The sequence below is a fragment of the Pelophylax lessonae genome (assembly GCF_965119305.1).
Source record: "Pelophylax lessonae genome assembly, chromosome: 1".
Classification (NCBI taxonomy): domain Eukaryota; kingdom Metazoa; phylum Chordata; class Amphibia; order Anura; family Ranidae; genus Pelophylax; species Pelophylax lessonae.
In genome coordinates, this window is record NC_138768.1 from 300,860,355 (window position 1) to 300,880,587 (window position 20,233).

At 41.1% G+C, this 20,233-nt stretch overlaps 1 protein-coding gene across 1 annotated transcript in view; it reads left to right on the forward strand.

The window, feature by feature from the left end:
* Window positions 1-497: 497 nt before the first annotated feature.
* SVOP (SV2 related protein) overlaps window positions 498-20,233 on the forward strand; it is a 70,662-nt gene continuing 50,926 nt past the window's right edge. The window contains exon 1 of the mRNA XM_082253584.1: window positions 498-666. Within this exon, the coding sequence (XP_082109710.1) occupies window positions 632-666 (35 nt within the window). The 5' untranslated portion in view covers window positions 498-631. The remainder of the gene's footprint in view (window positions 667-20,233) is intronic.

Genomic DNA, 20,233 nt, shown 5'->3' on the forward strand with positions numbered 1-20,233 from the left:
GGGGGGGGGGGAATGTTATATAGCAGAATGTGAAAAATATTGTCTTTTTTTTTTTCAAAATTTTCGCTCTTTTTTGTTTATAGTGCAAAAAATAAAAATCGCACAGGTGGTCAAATACCACCAAAAGAAAGCTCTGTTTATGGGGAAAAAAAGGACATCAATTGTATTTGGGTACAGCGTCGCACAACCGCACAATTGTCCGTTAAAGTAGCGCAGTTCCGAATCGCAAAATAGGGCCTGGTCATTAAGCAGGAAAATCTTCCGGTCTTAAAGTGGTTAATCAAATTCTGTCCAAAGCATAACCCTTGAATGAGTTTTCTCAATCAGCTCCCAGCAAAGCCATTATCCTAAGACTTCTACAATACAATAGAATGAAAAGCCAATGAGAATGTGCTGCACAGCAAGCAATGTGGGTAAAAGAGCTGGAGCCAATAGAGGCATGCTTTACATAGGAAAGGGAAGGAGGGCCACCATTCCCGAAGTGTGACACATCTGTCGGCGCTTCCCTGCTTCCAGCTTGGCCACACAGCAGAGCACGGGAGCTGTCCAGCAAGGCAGACCTCCTGAAATGAGCACAATGTGACAGGGCCATGAGATCCGTCCGGGCATCTCTAACACACACACACCAGACATGGAGGATGATCTATTCCAGTTAAGACATCTTCCGTGAGTAGCACAATGGTGATCCTTGTTTAGATGGGCAGAACTGTGTGCAGAGCTGGATAGACTCCCCCTCCCCTCCAATCCTTTCCCCTGTCTACAGGATCTTTTCCTAACCATTTCTTATTGTTTGTTATGAGATGTCATTGAGGGCACATCTACATCCAGCTCCTAGAATGGATGGACCTCTGGGCTACTTGGAATGACTAATTCAGGAGATTATGCTGAAAGAAAGCAGATGAGCTCACTTAACCCCTTCTCTCCCAGCATTTCATGCCTGCCAGCCAAGGTTTCTGCAGCAAAAAAAAAATCCTACCCTGGAAGCTGATGAATATTTAAACCTAAAAAGAAAAATATAACATATTGCAGATTACCAGTGCTTAGATGTGGTGGCTGCATTAGTTTCCTTTTTTTATAGGCTTTTATTTTCCTTTGTTTTCAGCTGGTGATCCTGTCAGTAAGACCTCCTGTTTTTAGTTTCAATAATTTTTTATTATTAGTAAATCAATAACAATAACAGTATGCGATAAGTCGAAGACCTCCTGTTTTAGGGTGTCTGCTTATAGGGTATGCACCTCTAAGCTCAATCATGCACACACATGCGTGTGTGTATATAATGAAGGTGTCAGTAGAGCAGTGCACGGTGTCAGTAGGGCAAAGACTGCTGAATGGAGTCAGGTGTTTTGAGTTTTATTATTTTACTTTCTATTCTTTACAGTTTCATTTTATGAGTTGTTTTTTTTTACAATTTTTTATAGTTTTCTGTTAGGGGGGCTTTGCTGAAATATCAGGGGTTTAAACAGGGAGAACCTACGTCACACAGGGTGATTAGGGTGTGCCCAGGCACACCTGGCACACCCTGTGTGCACACCTATTGGTGTCTGCATTCTGGATGAAGTAGTACAGCAGCTTTGTCAGTCTGGGGAGAGGGGGGTGTTAGATGCACTAATACATTTGGATGAACTTGACTAACACACTAAGCCAAACTTAGGCTAACATTTTTAGGCAGTTACAGTGACAACTTTTTTTTTAGGTTTTAAGTTTTTTTTTTTTAGGTTTGTCATAAATGGATAACAGCGGCCTCTGCAGCTTATGCATGTATTTGCAAATGTGTGCAAACTAAACCCCTGTTTTTAAAGCGGAGTTCCGGCCACAAAATCGACATAAACGATTTTGTGGCCACCGCTTCCTATTTGTCACCTGAAAAAGAAATGGATAGTTATGATTTTTATTTGTTTTTTACTCACCTTGTTATTGTAGAATAATATACTCACCTTTCTTCCACTTCCTCCCTCGGCGGCCGTGGCCCGCGCCGTCACTTCTGGTTTGCAATGATTCCTGGGAGCTGAACGTCATCGCTCCCAGGAATCAATGCGTCGGGACCGGCCCCACAAGTCACTTCCGGTGCGGCGCCACATTCCCTGCTAAACAGCTTCTGGGCATGCCCAGAAGATGTGGAGGAATGCGGCGCCGCACCGGAAGAGACGAGCGGGGCCGGTGCAGGCGCATTCTGGGAGAAGAGGACACGGAAGAGGATGCAGAAGAGGATCGCGCTGGCTTCAGCTGCCCACATCCGAGATGGCAGCGCTGGAGAAGATATTTTAAAGGTAAGTATTTCTTCTTGCAGGTAAGTGCAACCCGGGACAGTACAGAGGCTATCCATTGTGGAATGTACTAGCCCTGACTGTCCCGCGGGTATTTTTATTGAAAAAAATGTTTCGTGGCGGGAACTCTGCTTTAACACAAACTGTTAGACAGGTTAACTTGGTTGGTTGCAGGCTGGCTGGAAAGTTGAGCTGGGAATTTTCTTCACTTTTGGTTTACATGCTTTGCCCTTCCATATGCGCCTTGCTGCAAAGGCCAGTTATAAGTGGGGGCAGTGGCCATTTGTTTGTACTGTTGGAATACTGGTGAGGGGATGCACTGGACACCTTTGCTGCCATTGTGCTATGTGCTGGGTGTCCAGTGCGCCCCTGTGCCTTCAAGGAGGGGTGGAGTCCTTCCAGGTTCACCTGCCTTCTACCTATCCATTATAATGCATGTGCTTCTACTATGGAGGTTCCCAAAAATGTATAGAGTTAAGACTGTGGATAATACTGGGGTGCCTTGTTGCAGCCTCTGCAGCTTACACATGTACACTATATTACCAAAAGTATTGGGACACCTGCCTTTACACACGCATGAACTTTAATGGCATCCCAATCTTAGTCCATAGGGTTCAATATTGAGTTGGCCCACCCTTTGCAGCTATAACAGCTTCAACTCTTCTGGGAAGGCTGTCCACAAGGTTTAGGAGTGTGTCTATGGAAATGTTTGACCATTTTTTCAGAAGGGCATTTGTGAGGTCAGGCACTGATGTTGGATAAGAAGGCCTGGCTTGCAGTCTCCGCTCTAATTCATCCTAAAGGTGTTCTGTCAGGTTAAAGTCAGGCTCTGTGCAGGTCAGTCAAGTTCCTCCACCCCAAATTTGCTCATCCATGCCTTTATGGACCTTGCTCCAAATCATTTGGTGAAGGGGGGATTATGGAGTGGGGTAGTTTTCCTGGGGTTGGGCTTGGTACCTTAGTTTTAGTGAAGGGAACTCCTAAAGCATCAGCATACCAAGACATTTTGGACAATTTCATGCTCCCAACTTTGTGGGAACAGTTTGGGGATGGCCCCTTCTTGTTCCAACATGACTGTGCACCAGTGTACAAAGCAAGGTCCATAAAGACATGGATGAGCAAGTTTTGGTGAAGGAACTTGACTGGCCTGCACAGAGTCCTGACCTCAACCAGAATACCTTTGGGATGAATTAGAGCGGAGACTATGAACCAGGCCTTCTCGTTGAAAATCAGTGCCTGACCTCACAAATGCGCTTCTGGAAGAATGGTCAAACATTCCCATAGACACACTCCTAAACCTTGTGGACAGCCTTCCCAGAAGAGTTGAAGCTGTTATAGCTGTAAAGGGTGGGACAACTCAACATTGAACCCTACAGACTAAGACTGGGATGCTATTAAAGTTCATGTGCGTATAAAGGCAGGCGCCCCAATACTTTTAGTAATATACAGTATTGTATTTGCAAATGTGTGCAAACCAAACCCCTGTTTTTATCACTTTTAACCACATTGATAATTAGGCTACCAAAATTAGTGTGTGCTGTAAATTTCCTCCAGCATTATCCTCGTTTCTTATTGCTGGAGGCTGCCATTTTGCTGAAGCCCAGAGCCCCTGAACAGCAGTAAGTCATAATGCGGAATTATACCCACAGAAAAAAATGTTAAATTCCAGGAATGCTAGGATTGCTAATTGTCACATTTTCTTTTCCCTCAATCAAACTGTCAAACCATCAAATGGCTGTTGATTGGATTTTAAACAGTATAGGCACCTTTTCAGTGTTTTACATAGCTGTACATGAAAAGGGGCCAGCTTAAAGTCATCTAGCAGGACTTCTCTGAATTTTCTGACTTAAGTTCCACTTTAAGGACCAGGTCTTTTCTGGCACCTTATGTTTACAGGTAAAAATCTGTTTTATGTTTTTTAGCAGAGACCCTAAAGAATAAAATGGCATTTGTTGCATTTTTTTGGGGAAAAAATATACTTTAATAAATTTTAGCACAAATAAAACATGATGTTATGCCAAGTAAATATTTACCTAACATGTCCCGCTTTAAAATTGCGCACGCTCATGTAACAGCGACAAACTACGCTACTTAATAATCTCCATAGGTTATCCTTTAAAACATTTTACAGGTTGTCTGTTTAGAGTTACAGGGGAGGTCTAGCACTAAAATTATTGCTCTCACTCTGACGTTTGTGGCTATACCGCACATGTGTGGTGCAAACACTGTTTACATAATCATGCATGACTTACGTTTGCGTTCACTTGTGCACGCGAGCACAGAGAGATGGGGCACTTTAATTTTTTTTTATTATTTTTTTTTTCATTTTATTTACACTGTCCTTTTAATTTTTTTTGTATCACGTTTATTCCTATTACAAGAAATGTAAACATCCCTTGTAATGTAAATAAGGGATGACAGGTCCTCTTTATGGAGAAATCTGGGGTCTAATAAAAAATTAGCTCTTTTCCTATAAAAAAAAATTTGTTTACTTCCGCCCTAGACTGGAAGTGATGTCATGACGTTGCTTCGGCCCTCCTAGATCATAGAAGTGATCAGAGGTGATCTGGTCTCGGTTTGCCTCTATGGCCAGCCACACAAACCTTCGGATTGTTTCCCGGGCTAGCCAGTAAAAACGTAAGCCGAGAAACAGCGGTTTCTTAGGCTGCTTTCATTAACCACTTTACCACCGGAGGATTTTGCTGTCTTACGTCCAGGCCACTTTTTGCGATTCGGCACTGTGCGAATTTAACTGACAATTGTGCGGTCGTGCAACGCTGTACCCAAATGAAATTTACGTCTTTTTTTCCCACAAACAGAGCTTTCTTTTGGTGGTATTTGATCACCTGTGCGATTTTTATGTTTTGCGCTATAAACAAAAAAATAGCGTAAATTTTGAAAAAATAACAATATTTTTCACGTTTTTTTATATGAAATCCCCCCCCCCCCCCAAAAAAAAAGGAAAAATCAAAATTTTTTTACATTTTTGGCCAATTTGTTTTCTGCTACATATTTTTGGTAAAGAAAATCGCAATAAGTGTATTTTGATTGGTTTGCGCAAAAGTTATTGCGTTTACTAAGTAAGGGAAAGATTTCTGTCATTTTTGGTGGGTTTTTTTTAACGAGTAATGGCGGCGATCTGCGATTTTTTATTTTTTTGCGGGACTGCGACATTGCTGCGGACAGATCGGACCCTTGACTGACATTTTTGACACTTTTGGGGTTACCAGTGACATTACTACAGTAATCGGTGCTATAAATATGCACTGTTACTGTAAAAATGACACTGGCAGGGAAGGGGTTAATTTTATTGGAGAGGGAGGGGTTAATGTATGCCTGGTGCTTACTGACATGTGTGGGGGGAGGTGACTGAGTGACTGAGTGCAATCTGTCACTGCCTGTCACTTAGAAGATCCGCCCGCTTTGTTTACACAAGCGGGCGGATCTCCACACTCGATTCCCCGACGATCGGGGAAGAGCAGCGGCGATCGCCGCTGCTCCTCCCCTGGCCCGACTCCCGCTGTGACTGAACACAGCGGGAGCGAGCCTCCGGCGGCGCGCACGCCGCCCACAAGGGGAGGAGTCCAGCGACGTAGGTCTACATCGCTGGACGATAACGAGCCACATTGCTGCAGTAGCAGCAATGTGAGCAGATGTAAAGTGGTTAAAAAGAGAATCACCAGCTGAAAAAAAAAATACCGTGGTTATGACTGATAGCTTTAGCCGGAACCCTGGTAAACCACTTGCAAGTCACAGCGTATATATACGTATTGCGGTCAGGTGGTTTTAAAGAAATTAAAATGTTAATCTCATCTTTTAACGCAATGCAAAATTGAAAGATGCAGTTACTCGTAATAACCAGTCCTTTTGCCGAAAGACTAAAAAACTATTATTTTTTTTTTATTCTTGTTGCACTCTGTACATTGTTCCATGCAGTAGGACATTTACTAGGTTGGTAATCTAATCCATTCTTAAAAATGAAAATATAAAATCAAACAGATAAATATACATTTTACAGTTTAATAGGTTTTATTTAAATTTGCTATAACTATAAATCCATATACATCATATTGAAAAATCAGTTATTTACAGTAAATCAAATGATTCTCAGAAGGCCACACCAATTTTTAACTCTGCCATTTAGTTTTCAATATTATTTATTTTCGTCTTACTGCACTTATCATGTTCTTTTTTTTAACACATGATTACGTTTGCAGGCATTAAGTAAAACAATATTGATGTTATAGAAAAGTGGCACCAAAAATGGTTTAAAGCAGACCTTTTACCCCCTTACCCTATATCTCTGTATGCTGATGTGAAATCATTTAACACTTTTTTTAAGTTTTTCTGCTTTACTTACCTTTTTTTCTGCACTTCCTGGTTTCCCTAAAGGCACTGGTGATGTAGCCCAGGCTGCACAGATGCCCCCTGGGAAAGCAACATTTACATTGCCTTAGAAGAAATCTCATCCCTAAACTGCAAGATCTCCCAGTGTTGTCATACTGGTCATACTGTGCATGGCAAGATGAAGTGCTTAACATCATGCACTTTTTTTTCACACATGTGCCATATGAAGTTACTTTGCTGGGGAAAAAAAAGCTTCTCCCTGCAAAGTTTTATTTTTTTTCCCTAACAGATGCTGGTAGTAAGGCGCATGCATGAGATGAAGCGCAAGACGTCAGGAGCTTCAGCTCGTGCATATGCAGTATCATGGACGTTTTCAAATGGGCAGACTGGGAATGGGGACTCAGGCAGCACAGAGGCAGGACGAAAATAGGTACGTTTGAAGAAATCACAAGGAAATAGGGAAGTATTATTGTAGATTTCCCCCCAATTCAAGTATACAAGTTATAGAGTAGGGATGGGGGTAGGGGTCCTCTTTAAGGGCTAAACTATGTGGGTGATGTTATTCTTACAGTAGGACATCTACCTAATTTGCATAACAATAGTATCAGTTTTTTTGCAGGTGAGTTAAAGTGATTGTAAAGTCTCGTTTCTTTCTATTAAAATAACAGTAAGGGAGTAAGTCCTGTCAGAGAAAGCTGGAAGGGTCCATTATTCCTGGTTTGAGTGTGCTACCTTGTCTGGCCATGGGCTGGGAAGGCAGAGAGTTTGCGGTGTCTGTGCCCCCTGGGAGTGGTCGCCCCAGAGGTGCTCTTAGTAACACTTGGGTGTGGGACCCCAATGTGTGAACAGACACATGGTCACAGCTCCAACCACTTTTTTCTGCACTACGCCTTTTAGGGCCTGGCCTTTTGGCTAAGTCCGGGGGCAATTTTTGTCTACCAGGCCTCAGGGCCTAGGCCATTGCACATTTGGCACAGCCACTTATTTATTTAATTTATTTCTCTCCCACGTTTGTCACTTTTCACTTATGTGTGTGTTTTTTCTCACGGATGGATGGTGTAAGTCCTCGGGCTTGCCCTGAAGTCTAGGGGGAGGATGTGTGGCCTTCTAGTTCCTTCCTCCCCTGTCCCTGGGGGTCTCTCTTCGGGAGAGCCCCTCGACCTCATATTCGGGATGGCTTCGGCTGCCTAGAAGAACGGGGTCTGCAAGGCCTTCTGGCTAGGAAGACCATTGGAAACCCTTTGTTCCTGTCAGGAGCCTTGCACCCCGTGGGATCAGAGTACAGGTCCTACCCCTTTGGGGGGTGGACAAAGCACACCCCTAAGTGCACTTTTTTGTGTGTGATCCACATGCACTTTTTTGGTTCACTTATCGGGTTTTTTTCGTTGTAGTTTTGCACCACCGCGGATTTAAAAAAAAAAAAGGGTCCCCAATGTCTTTCACAATTCTAGCATTTGTTTGCTGCTGTATAGTGAAACTTGAATTAGTTGAAGAAACTCTCCAAACACTGAAGTTGCATGCACAAAATGCCTGAACACTTTGTGTTCTTATATTTAATAAGATATTACACTTTTAGGCCGGTTTGTTTGACTGAAATCTTAAACTGAGTTGTCAGATGAAGGACATGTCATCTTTAGTTGACACATCCACTTCAAGGGAAATATCAGCTTGAGCTATTGAGCTCGGTAAACAAAAGTTCTTGTTGATCTAAGTGGCACAAAGAGAGCACGTAAACCATGTAAGAGCCGGTTTACACTGGGGCGACTTGTCAGGCGACCTGGTCGCCTGACAAGTCGCCGTGGGTCGTCTGCCATAGATTAGCACATGACCCGTTCTAATAGGATCGACACAAGTCGCTCCGACTTAGAAAAAGGGTCCTGTACTACTTTGGGGCAACCTGGAGCGACCTGCATTGACTTCAATGATATGAAGTCCGTGCATGCCGCTCCGAGGTCGCGGTGCGAGCTGCGCACCGCGACTTCACAGGTCGCCCCAGCAAGTCGGGTCGAGCCTATGTGAACCGGCTCTAAGGCTAAAGCTTCCCCTGCTTGTTTAATGAAGAATTCAAAATATTATTTAATTCATTTTTTTAATGAAGTTTTAACGATAATAAAGAAATAAATGATGAACAATCCACTGTAAATTCCATTAAAAATAAACTACTGCTAATACTGAATATGTGTACAGCATTGTGCTACCATGCATCTTTGGAGAAAAGACTACAACCCTTAACCACATAACATCCTAGTTAAAGAAGAGGTGATAAGCATGTTTGCCAAACTTCACTCCATCTCTAGATGTTATCCTTTACAAGAGAGAAATAAGGTGTTGAGCTCTACATGTTAAGACCAGGTTAACATTATTGCGACTTGCATTCTGTGTGTAGGCAGCCTATCCATTTCAATGAGTTGTCATACCCGCAGAAATGTGGGGAAAGAAGTCCCCATCCGTTTTTATTTACATCGCGCCTCACCGAATTGTATGGTGCCAAAAATGTACCACAATTGCCAATGTGTGGTGTTGCCATTAAGAATTAATGGAACTCCCACATGTTTGCTAAAGTGCAGGGCCATTCTCTGTGGGTCAGGAATGCACATGATTTTGCCCTTGCAGATATGTGAACCTAGCCATATTTATGTGACATACTCTGTAGGTGCATGGTGAGCTGAAAATTATCAGATTGTTTGGAGGCAACAGAAATGCTCCTTCGATGGGCATTGCCATCATAAAGCAGGGTTCAGAAATCAAAAAGCAAGGGATTTACTCCACAGTTAAAGACAGTGGCCAGAGTTGTTCTGGTCATTGCTTTGTGACCCTGTGACAAGTTTCATGTCTACAATCATGCTTTTAAAGCACAGATGCAGACCGATATGGAATAACTTACTTCTAATTACATACAGTGGTCTCAGGCTTGTTAGCCATCATTATTGCAAAAGTATAACCAGTCAAGTTAGGGTAGAATGGATGAAATAGAAGCAAACAGACCTTTTATATCACATTTGAGAACACTTAACTTAGATAACAAAATTCACTATTTGCTAGGGCTCCATAAAACTGAACACAACCATTAAATAAGCAGAACATGCTGTATGCTACCACCATATCTCTCACATTGTTCAAATAATGGCAAATCCATGGCTGGTCCAGGAATCCTTTTACAATAATGACTCTTTACTCTGCAGGCATCCAGAAGCTGTTAATATTGCTTTGGCATATTGTATGCCTCTTCTATAAATTACATTTCTTCCACAATGTTTGCAGTTGCTTGGCTGGTATTATGCATACTAGCACAGCTTGGCCTCTTTACTATACTCTATTGTTGTCTGTATAAAGAAAAAAAAAATACAATGCATAAATGTTACACCAACTTAAATTAATACTAAACTTTGGTTTAGAAAATAAATTATATATATATATATATATATATATATATATAATTAAATATATATTCTTAACTCAAAAAAGTACATTCTATTGTTTTCGGCCTTCCCAAAATCTCTAAATTCTTGCCTTCTTGCTACTGTAATCCAGCTTCCTGTTAAAGGGTGGTTTGTTCTCCATGGTCCCACTGTATATAGAAATTTAGCCACCCTCAATCACTTGTTTCCAAGATGAACTAGGGACTATGGGATTTGTAGTGTGCACAGAACAGTGCACATGACAGCAACTAACTGCTCAGCTAACTGCGCTGCTCATTCCAATCAAGCAAAATTTGACTAAAATATTTTTTGAACTGCAAAAAAATATTTCAGGACTAAAAATGTAGCGTTTTTTGGCTAGCATTCATTGAGGCCCATAACTCAACATAAAATATAGTTAGTGAAACAGGTGCAGTTCAGTCTTTCAAAAAGTTCTAGCACATCTGATCACAAGAAAATCAAAACAAAGTCTGGCAATCACCATTAAGTGTGTATTTTTCCTGTAGAAGATGTGCAGTGGAAGACATTGTGTTTCTGGAAATTTTACTGGGATTGTGGTATAACTTTGCTGCCCACCTAAATCTTAGATTGCTTACGCAAAAGATGATAATAACAAAGCTATCCAGGCTGCCACTGGAGTCCTCTTCGACTCCTCCCTGAAAACATCACGGAGCTGGTGGATGTTAGAGAGCTTGTGCTCTTCCACCTTCAGTTTGAGAATGCCCCACAGATGCTCAATAGGGTTTTCATCTGGAGATATGCTTGGCCATTCCATCACCTTTACCCTCAGCTTCTTTAGCAAGGCAGTGGTCATCTTGGAGGTGGGTTTGGGCGTTATCATGTTGGAATACTGCCCTGTGGCCCAGTCTCCGAAGGAAGGGGATCATGCTCTGCTTCAGTATGTAACAGTACATGTTGGCATTCATAGTTCCCTCAATGAACTGTAGCCTCCCCAGTGCCAGCAACACTTATTCAGCCCCAGACCATGACACTCCCACCACCATGCTTGACTATAGGCAACAAATACTTGTCCTTGTACTCCTCACCTGGTTGCCGCCACACATGCTTTACACCATCTGAACCAATTAAGTTAATCTTGGTCTCATCAGACCACAGGACATGGTTCCAGTAAACCATGTCCTTAGTCTGCTTGTCTTCAGCAAACTGTTTACGAGCTTTCTTATGCATCATCTTTAGAAGAGGCTTCTTTCTGGGACAACAGCCATGCAGACCAGTTTGATGCAGTGTGCGGCATATGGTCTGAGCACTGACAGGTTGACCCCCACCCCTTCAACCTCTGCAGCAATGCTGGCAGCACTCATATGCTAATTTCCCAAAGACAACCTCTGGATATGATGCTGAGCATGTGCACTTAACTTCTGTGGTCGAACATGACGAGGCCTGTTCTGAGTGGACCCTAACATGTTAAACTGCTGTATGCTCTTGGCCACTGTGCTGCAGCTCAGTTTCAGGTCCTTGGACATCTCCCTATAGCCTAGGCCAGGGTTTCTCAACTCCAGTCCTCAAGGCACACTAACAGGCCAGGTTTGCAAGATAACTGAAAAACATCACAGGTGATATCATTTGCTGCTCAGTGATTGCAGTATTCTAGTCTGCATCTCCCCAAGGTAATGCTTAAAATCTGGCCTGTTAGTGTGCCCTGAGGACCGGAGTTGAGAAACACTGGCCTAGGCCATCTTTATGTAGAGCAACAATTCTTTTTTTCAGATCCTCAGAGATTTCCTTGCCATGAGGTGCCATGTTGAACTTCCAGTGACCAGTATGAGAGAGTGAGAGCGATAACACCAAATTTCCCACACCTGCTCCCCTTTCACACCTGAGACCTTGTAACACTAATGAGTCACATGACATCGGGGAGAGAAAATGACTAATTTGGCCCAATTTGGACATTTTCAGTTAGGGGTGTACTCACTTTTGTTGCCAGCGGTTTAGATATTAATGGCTGTGTGTTGAGTTATTTTGAGGGGACAGCAAATTTACATGGTTATAGAAGCTGTACACTCACTACTTTACATTGTAGCAAAGTGTTATTTCTTCAGTGTTGTCACATAAAAAGATATAATAAAATATTTACAAAAATGTGAGGGGTGTACTCACTTTCGTGAGATAGTGTAATTGCATTTCTATGTCCTGTGTACTGTGGGACACCAGATGTAGTAAATGCAGGGTCCTGGGTTTAGAAACATAGTAACACTTTAAGACCATTCACTGTACTGTTTGGGCACCACAGCTGAAAAATGATTTAGGCCAGAGATTTAAAATGTGATTGTATGGTTTTACAATGTGTTGCATACATTGCTGCTAAATTTTGGCAGCACTAAAATTTAAATATGTACTTAGTTATTGGTGTAAGGCTAGGTAGAAGATGAATAGACATGAGACATCTGTACACAGTAGTCATTTAGGAAACTTGTTTCAGCAACAGCCAAGGCCCCTTTCCAGGTGTGGTGACCATGACTTATGAAAGCAATGCTAGTTTATGAGTAGGGCACATCTCTGCAGCTACAAGCAACATAAACTATCTGCTGTATAGCTAATACAGCGTCTAATGACAATAAATGTCAGTCTCCAACACTTAACTGGAACCACAGCTGTGCCAGGTACAAGGTGATGTGACAGCTTCCCTTTTGAAGTGCACAATGTAATGGCCTTGTGCTGCACTCTGAATGAGCTGTGTTGCTTTTTGTTGCTTTCATCATGCATGAATCAGCTAGATGGAAGTCAAGGTTTTCTGACTACTCTGATGAGTTCACTTGTGTTAAGGCATAGTAGAAAAAAAAAAAAAAACAACAGACTGCTTCTAATATATCTTTGGGTCCATGCTTGCTAAGTATTGACGGATTGGCCTTAGACTTGAAAAAATGTCCTTCTTTTGTATTTGAGATCAGGGGTCTCCAAACTACGGCCCACTGCCTACATCCAATATTTTACCAGGCCAACAGCAACTCTGATGTGATGGGAGGCTTCTGGATTTGAAATAGGGACTCTCACAGAAAGGGAGGGAGCTCTTATGTGATTGGGGGGGCTTCTAGTGGGAAAGGGAGACTGATGTGAAGAGGAGCTAAGATGTAAAGGGGGCTTCTGATGCAACTTTTATTTTTTATAAATTTTTTGTTAAATATAACCTGATAGTATTATTGATTAGTCCTTCTTGTTAATCTGTAGTCAGTGGATCGATGTAAGAACAGAAAACTGTTGGAACAGTAATTAAACAGACAGAGAGAGAGTTAAAGAGTAGTTGGTCAGCCATGTTATTATGGGTTAAAAGGGAAAAATTCTTGTGTTGATTTGTGTGTTGGCAATTGATCAGCAATAGAGCACCTGCACTAATTGTATTACTGATTAACAAAAATTACAGGGCTAGCATCAGATACTGTATACTGTATATTTTTTCATATTAAACGCATGCATGTTAAGTAATGTATAAGTGAAAGGCCTCGTGTATACTGTGCGTACTACAGTGTACATGTGTGGAGAGCCATGCTTACCCACATGGGGATGCACAGGTGGTCCATGCGTCCTTGTGCAGACAGTCAATTGGGACACAGACCAGATGCTGCTCCCAATCTGAACATACACTATATTGCCAAAAGTTTTGGGATACCTGCCTTTACACGCACATGAACTTTAATGGGATCCCAGTCTTAAGGCCTGTACACACGATAAGAAAATCTGAAGGGAAAATTCGTCTGCCGATTTTCGGATTGTTAGTATGGTGCTTTCGACAGCCGACTCCGACTTTTCGGCCGAAAAAATCCTGATGTGCAGGCTATAAAATTTTTGTCGTCCGTAATACAACTTCCGATTTTCGTCTCATTAGTACAGATTTTGACGGAAAAAAATCTTAAGAGCAAGACTAGGCATGCTCAGAGACGAAAGAACACATACAAAGCAATCCAACACATGACATCACTTCTGAAGTAGAATTCTGTCGTACGGGAAAATTCGTATGAAAAAAACCTCTTCACTTTCCACATCAGACTAGCATGCCACAAAAAACGGACGACAGATCGTTCGATAATCTGATCGTGTGTACGGGGCTTTAGGCCGCAGGGTTCAATATTGAGGTGACCCACCCTTTGCAGCTATAACAGCTTCAACTCTTCTGGGAACGCTGTTGTCAAGGTTTAGGAGTGTGTCTATGGGACTGTTTGTTCATTTTTCCAGAAGCACATTTGTGAGGTCAGGCACTGATGTGGACCAGAAGGCCTGGCTCTCTAATTAATCCCAAAAGTGTTCTATCAAGTTGAGGTCCGGACTCTGAGCAGGCCAGTCAAGTTCCTCCACCCCTTGCTTTGTGCACTGGTCATAATAATTTGGAGTTGGAGGGATTATGGTGTGGGGCTTTTTTTTCAGGGGTTGGGCTTAGTTCCAGCAACGGGAATTCTTAAGACGTCAGCATACCAAGACATTTTGGACAACTTCATGCTCCCAACTTGGAATAAGAAGGATGGCTCCTTCCTATTCCAACATGACTGTGCACCAGTGCACAAAGCAAGGTCCATAAAGACATGGGGGAGCGAGTTTGGGGTGGAGGATCTTGACAGGTCTGCACAGAGTCTTGACCTCAACCCGATAGAACACCTTTGGAACGGAGACTGTGAGCCAGGACTTCTCTTCCACATCAGAGCCTGACCTCACAAATGCGCTTCTGGAAGAATGGTCAAACATTCCCATAAACACACTCCTAGACCTTGTGGACAGCCTTCCCAGAAGATTTGAAGCTGTTATAGCTGCAAGGGGTGGGCCAACTCAAAACTGAACCCTATGGATTAAGACTGGGATGTCATTAAAGTTAATTTCATGTGCGTGTAAAGGTAGGCATCCCAATAGTTTCAGCAATAGAGTGTATGTGTGGGTTCGGGTGCTTTGCCCCCGAATGCACACTGCCTACATTCAGGGCCGTTCATCTGTACAGATGTCAGATTAGGAGCAGTGTCTGTGCAGCTGCTGTGTCCCATATGCCATCAATGAGACTTCCTGCATGGGGATCAATGGAACACCTGTGCATCCCTGTGTGCCTAAACACAGCCCTCCACAAGCATATGCTTTAGTATGCCCCGTGTAATTGAGGCCTAAGGCCTGGTTCACACCTATGCAGGTTGCAGTTGATGCATATTCCGGATACATTTTGCATTTTTTCAATACACATTTTTAATCCATTGAAGTCTCTCTATAAAACCAAAAACACAACCTGCTGGTCCCTGGCCTTTTCATATAATGCCCAGATGTGAACGTAACCCATAAGAAAACCATGTTAAATGGACTGTAATGTGTTTTGGCAAAACTGAAAACGCGCAAAAAAATGCATAGGTGTGAACCAGGCCAAAGACAGGAATTTATTACCTCTCAAATACATCTTCTGTACTCCTGACAATTCAATTGTCTTCATTTCCCCTCATAAAGCCAGACCACCTTTGTTCCAGCATCATTCAGGGTCATACAATTTTTTCTATGCCCTGTTTTGTGACCGTTGTAGTGCATGGTGGGGTTGATTTAACACATATGTTCATTTTGCAAAGGGTACTTCACTTTGCAGGAAAATCCAATCATGTAAAGAAAAAAAAAGAAAAGATTTTTGCTTGCATATGATTGGATAGAGTCAGCACAGCATTCACTATGCTAAGGGAATTTTACTTTGCAAAGTGAACATGCCCCACTCCTTTTATAAATCAACTCCAGTGTTTAAGACTCAAATCACACATATACATGTTGCTTTTGAGCATTTCTGTAGTGTTTTTTGCTTTCCATGTTTTTTTTTTTTTAACCCCAATTTTACAGTGATATGTGGTTTTTATGGATTTTTTTGGAAAATTTGTTGTTGGGCAGATTTAAAAACGCAAATCGTGGCAAAATTCCGGTAAAAACGCAATACTTGCGTTTTGGATGCAGTTCCATTGAAGTCTATTACATACAAAAGGCTGCATTTTACAGTAAAAAAAATCCTCGACCCTTTCCAAAAACGCAGAGGCACAAAAATGCTATCATGTGAACGTGTTCTATAGGAACCCATGTTAAAAAAATTAAATGGATTCCTGCAAACAGCAAAAAGCATGAACAAAACACATTAGTGTAAATCGAGCCTAAGATTCCTGAGTAGAAGGGGACATAGAAAACCTATACATGTTGCATAAACAATTTACCTGATTCACTTTGAAGGAAATGTATAGTGATATGCAAACAAGGCCAGCCTAATGTGAATAATCAATATAAATAAAAAGTGCAGTGCATATACAATATGAGTGATGAAACAATCTAAAAATACATATGAAGGAACACATGAAATAACAAATAATACGCCCAGTTCAAAAAAAGGGGGTGATATGCAATAAAAAGTCCATGTACATTAATAAAACATCTTGTGGCTTCCAAAAAAGCATGCAGTGAACTATGCTGGATGATAAGCCCATCCACCAAGGCGAACACTGCCTCTCACCTCCACTATTCGACCCTAAAAGGATCACACAGCCCAAACATACTCCAAGCGATTCTGATCAAAATATCTAGGAAGGTCCTGATAGGGAAGGATCCTTATAGAAGGCTCCGTATGCAAAGGGGGAAGAATAAAAAGATCTAGTGCTCTCTGCATTTATCCAAGTATTGATTTATTCAAAGGTATTGTACTTACAAAACAAGCACTTCATAAGTGCATGGAAACAGCGTGTATTACCAATCTGATCGTGGTGGCCGCGGGTGACGTCAGGCGTTGCTCCCCCCCGTACGCGTTACGTCCGTGGGCAGGACTTCTTCAGCGGCTATAATACTTGCAAATGACAGGAACACCCATGCCCCCCCTCTGCATAGAGTGTTGTAGGGGGCGGAGAGCCAAGCGTGTGCTTCGTCCGTTCCAAATGTATTTCAGAAATAGGCTGTTTAGGCTCGAGAAGAAGGACCTGAGTAAAGGAATGGGCACCATTTGTAGGTAAAAATTAATACAGGTAACACATTCGTCTTTAAAACACTGACTTGGCTCATCCACGAAAAGGTTGCACAGTTCCATTTTTGCATATCCGTTCTTATATTGGGGACATAATTATTTGTGTATAACTTGGAACAGTGTGGTGGGAGGTGGATGCCCAGATATGTCAGGGATGTATTGCAGCCGTGTACGCAAATCCGAAGGGATAGTCGGGTAGGATCTCCGATTTGCTGTAATTAATTTTGAAATCAAATTTAAATCTAGTAGTTTTGCCATAATATTGGGAAGGGAGATCAGCGGATCTGAAACGTAAAACAGAACATCATCCGCATAGGCAGATATTTTATGTTCTACGGGTCCCACGTGCAGTCCCTTTACATTGGGATTTAAATGTATTTTATTAGGCAGAGGTTCGAGGGTAAGTGCAAATATAAGGGGAGAGAGTGGGCACCCCTGTCTCGTTCCATTACAAATGGGGAATGGGTTAGAGAGTACCCCATTTACCCTAACCTGGGGCTCAGGGAAGTTATAGAGCGATGCTATCCAGGTGAGCATGTTAGGGCCAAGGCCTAGGTTAGTCAGTACAACCCGAAGGTATGTCCAGTCCACCCTGTAGCTTATTTTCAGTGTTACACTGTGCTGTGCTTTAATGCTTCTTCTCAAAGTGTTAAATGCACCTTTAGCAGGAAAAGAAAATATACTAGTTGCGACCACTGCCACATTTGCAAAAAAAAAACAATGTGCATTTATTTTTTATATATTTATTTATTTTTGCATATGAGCCTGCAGAGCATTGCAACCACAATAAGGTGCAATGCATAGGCTACTGCAGACTCTTCCTCCAGCTACATGTGTGTACCAAGATATTGAGCTGGAAGTTTCAATGGACTATGAGTGTGGTAGTCACAACACTTGTGTTCCATTGATAACAACTTCCTCTGTCGCAATGGAAGAAGGGACTTGTATTTTATTCATTTAAAAATCTCTCTAAATGAAAAATGTGGATTTGGTGACCGAGCCACACAAACATTTAAAAAAAGACAGGAGCTGCTGGGGAGAAAAAACAGCAACCTTGTAGAATGGGGATGGTTTTGTCAGAATATTTATACTGCTCTGAATATAACAGTGTCTATTTATGTAAATAAGCAAGGATCTGTAAGGTAGGAGATTCTCAACTTATTTCCACAAATCAATATGTAGCGAATTCTTTTTAATGAATTAATTTCTTTTTAAAAGCATATACCAATCTTAGTGAAAACAGTCTACAGTAAGGAATATATATAAGAATATTTATTCACAAGACATGTATTCACAATATATGATCAAACTGGAAATGACACAAAAAAATAACTCTACATAAAATACAAACTTAAAACAATCAATGCAATGTGATATGTAGCTCTATAATGAAAACTAAACTAAAACAAGATTACCTTTTCTCCAGGTATAGCATAAACCATAGGTAAGTGTTCTATATAATCAGACCACAATTGTCTGCGAATTGCACAGCCGACAGTCACTCCACTGCAGATTGAGCGAGAATAAGCTATACAAAACGGGAGACCAAAATCGCAATAATGCGCTGAATCTGATATTAATAAAAATGTATAAAAACAAAAATCAGCTTTTTAGAGAAAAATCTACTATGGTTTATACGGCTGGGATTGTAATCTTATATGTTTTATATTGCATATTTAAGGGTAATAAGGAAGGAAATAAACAATATTGAATAAACTCAAATAAACAGCAAGGTATATTTACCATACTTAAGATGGCTGCTAGCTTCAAATGGTCGTTACCAGAGTCCTTAAGATGGCTGCCTTCTTAAAATGGTGGCCAGTTAGAGATGAGTTTCGTTTGGCGTCCTTTAAAGTTTCAGATAAATGATGGAGCAAGATGGAGTATGTGTAGATGAGTATATAGATGGATGTGAGTAGTGTTTATGTTGTAGGTGTAATGTGTGTTGTCAGTGATGTAATGTGTGTCCTATTACATCTGGGTTCTCCTTTTTATATTGTATTGAACAAAGGACTATTAAAATTACCATAAGTTAAACCCAGAGGGAGGAACATTATCCCCATTGGTTGGGACATTTCATACATTAACTGGTGATGTCATTGGCACACCTCTCTAATTAACCCAATACTTTGGATAATTAAATTAAAGGATGATTTCTTTATATTTAAGAGTAATCATAAAACAACATAAAACTTGTCCATACTCTCAGTACATACATAAATGTCCATCTAACACCTCCATCATGTACCCTGGCAATTATTGGATCTGGTAAGCCATTTATAAGATTATATTTTTAATACAATATATATATATTTATTAGAAAATACTGAGTTACCCCGAGACTGCATTTAGTAGCATCTCCAAAGGGGGCAGTATTGTACTGTTCATTAGATTCAGCATATAGAATAATTAGACCACTATTATTATCTGATGACCTTTTTGACCTATGGCTAGTGAAAGTCCATTAATTATTTGAATTCTGTCAAACACTTCAGACATTTAGGCTAGGATTGGAAGATCTATATGGCCATAAAAACTTAAACACAAACTTACATAAAATGAGGTAATTAGTATTTAGCTTTGTCTAAGTAAGATTACTATGTGTAAAAATCTAAACCCAAAATATGGTATACAAAGCATTTCTAAATATATATGTATACATATATGTAGAATTATTACTCATATTTTCTTACACACGATATAATGCATCTTTAAAACTTATATTGTTTAAATGCCTGATAGAGTACACTGGACCATTGTCCATTGTTAAAATACTTACAGACAGACTGGCACTACCATTATGTCTTATCTGATGAGATGTCCATGTACCACTTATTTACGATCAAGAAAAGAAAGACAGAGATCTTCTATTGAAATTCTAGACTCTCTTGTAAGAGACATTTTGCAAAAGAACATATATGAACTTTCATTCACCTCCAAAACAAGATGGAAGCTGTGCTGTTCACAATCTCTATAGTCTACATGGCTTTTAAATATTTCCATTTTCTTTTTTCTTTTATTTAATTACCCTCAATAATCCTGACAGTTTAGTGGTAGTGGGGGTTCAGCACTATATTACATGGTACACCCCAAATATGGGTCAAAAAGTTGGACTTAAGCACCCCATAGATGATTCAGTTTTTTCATTCAGCCAGCGGGTTGAATGGAAAAAAATGATCCAATTCACTCCCACTGAGCTACTGGGTTCTGACAGCGGGGAGACTCCTCTGCTGTCAGAATACTCT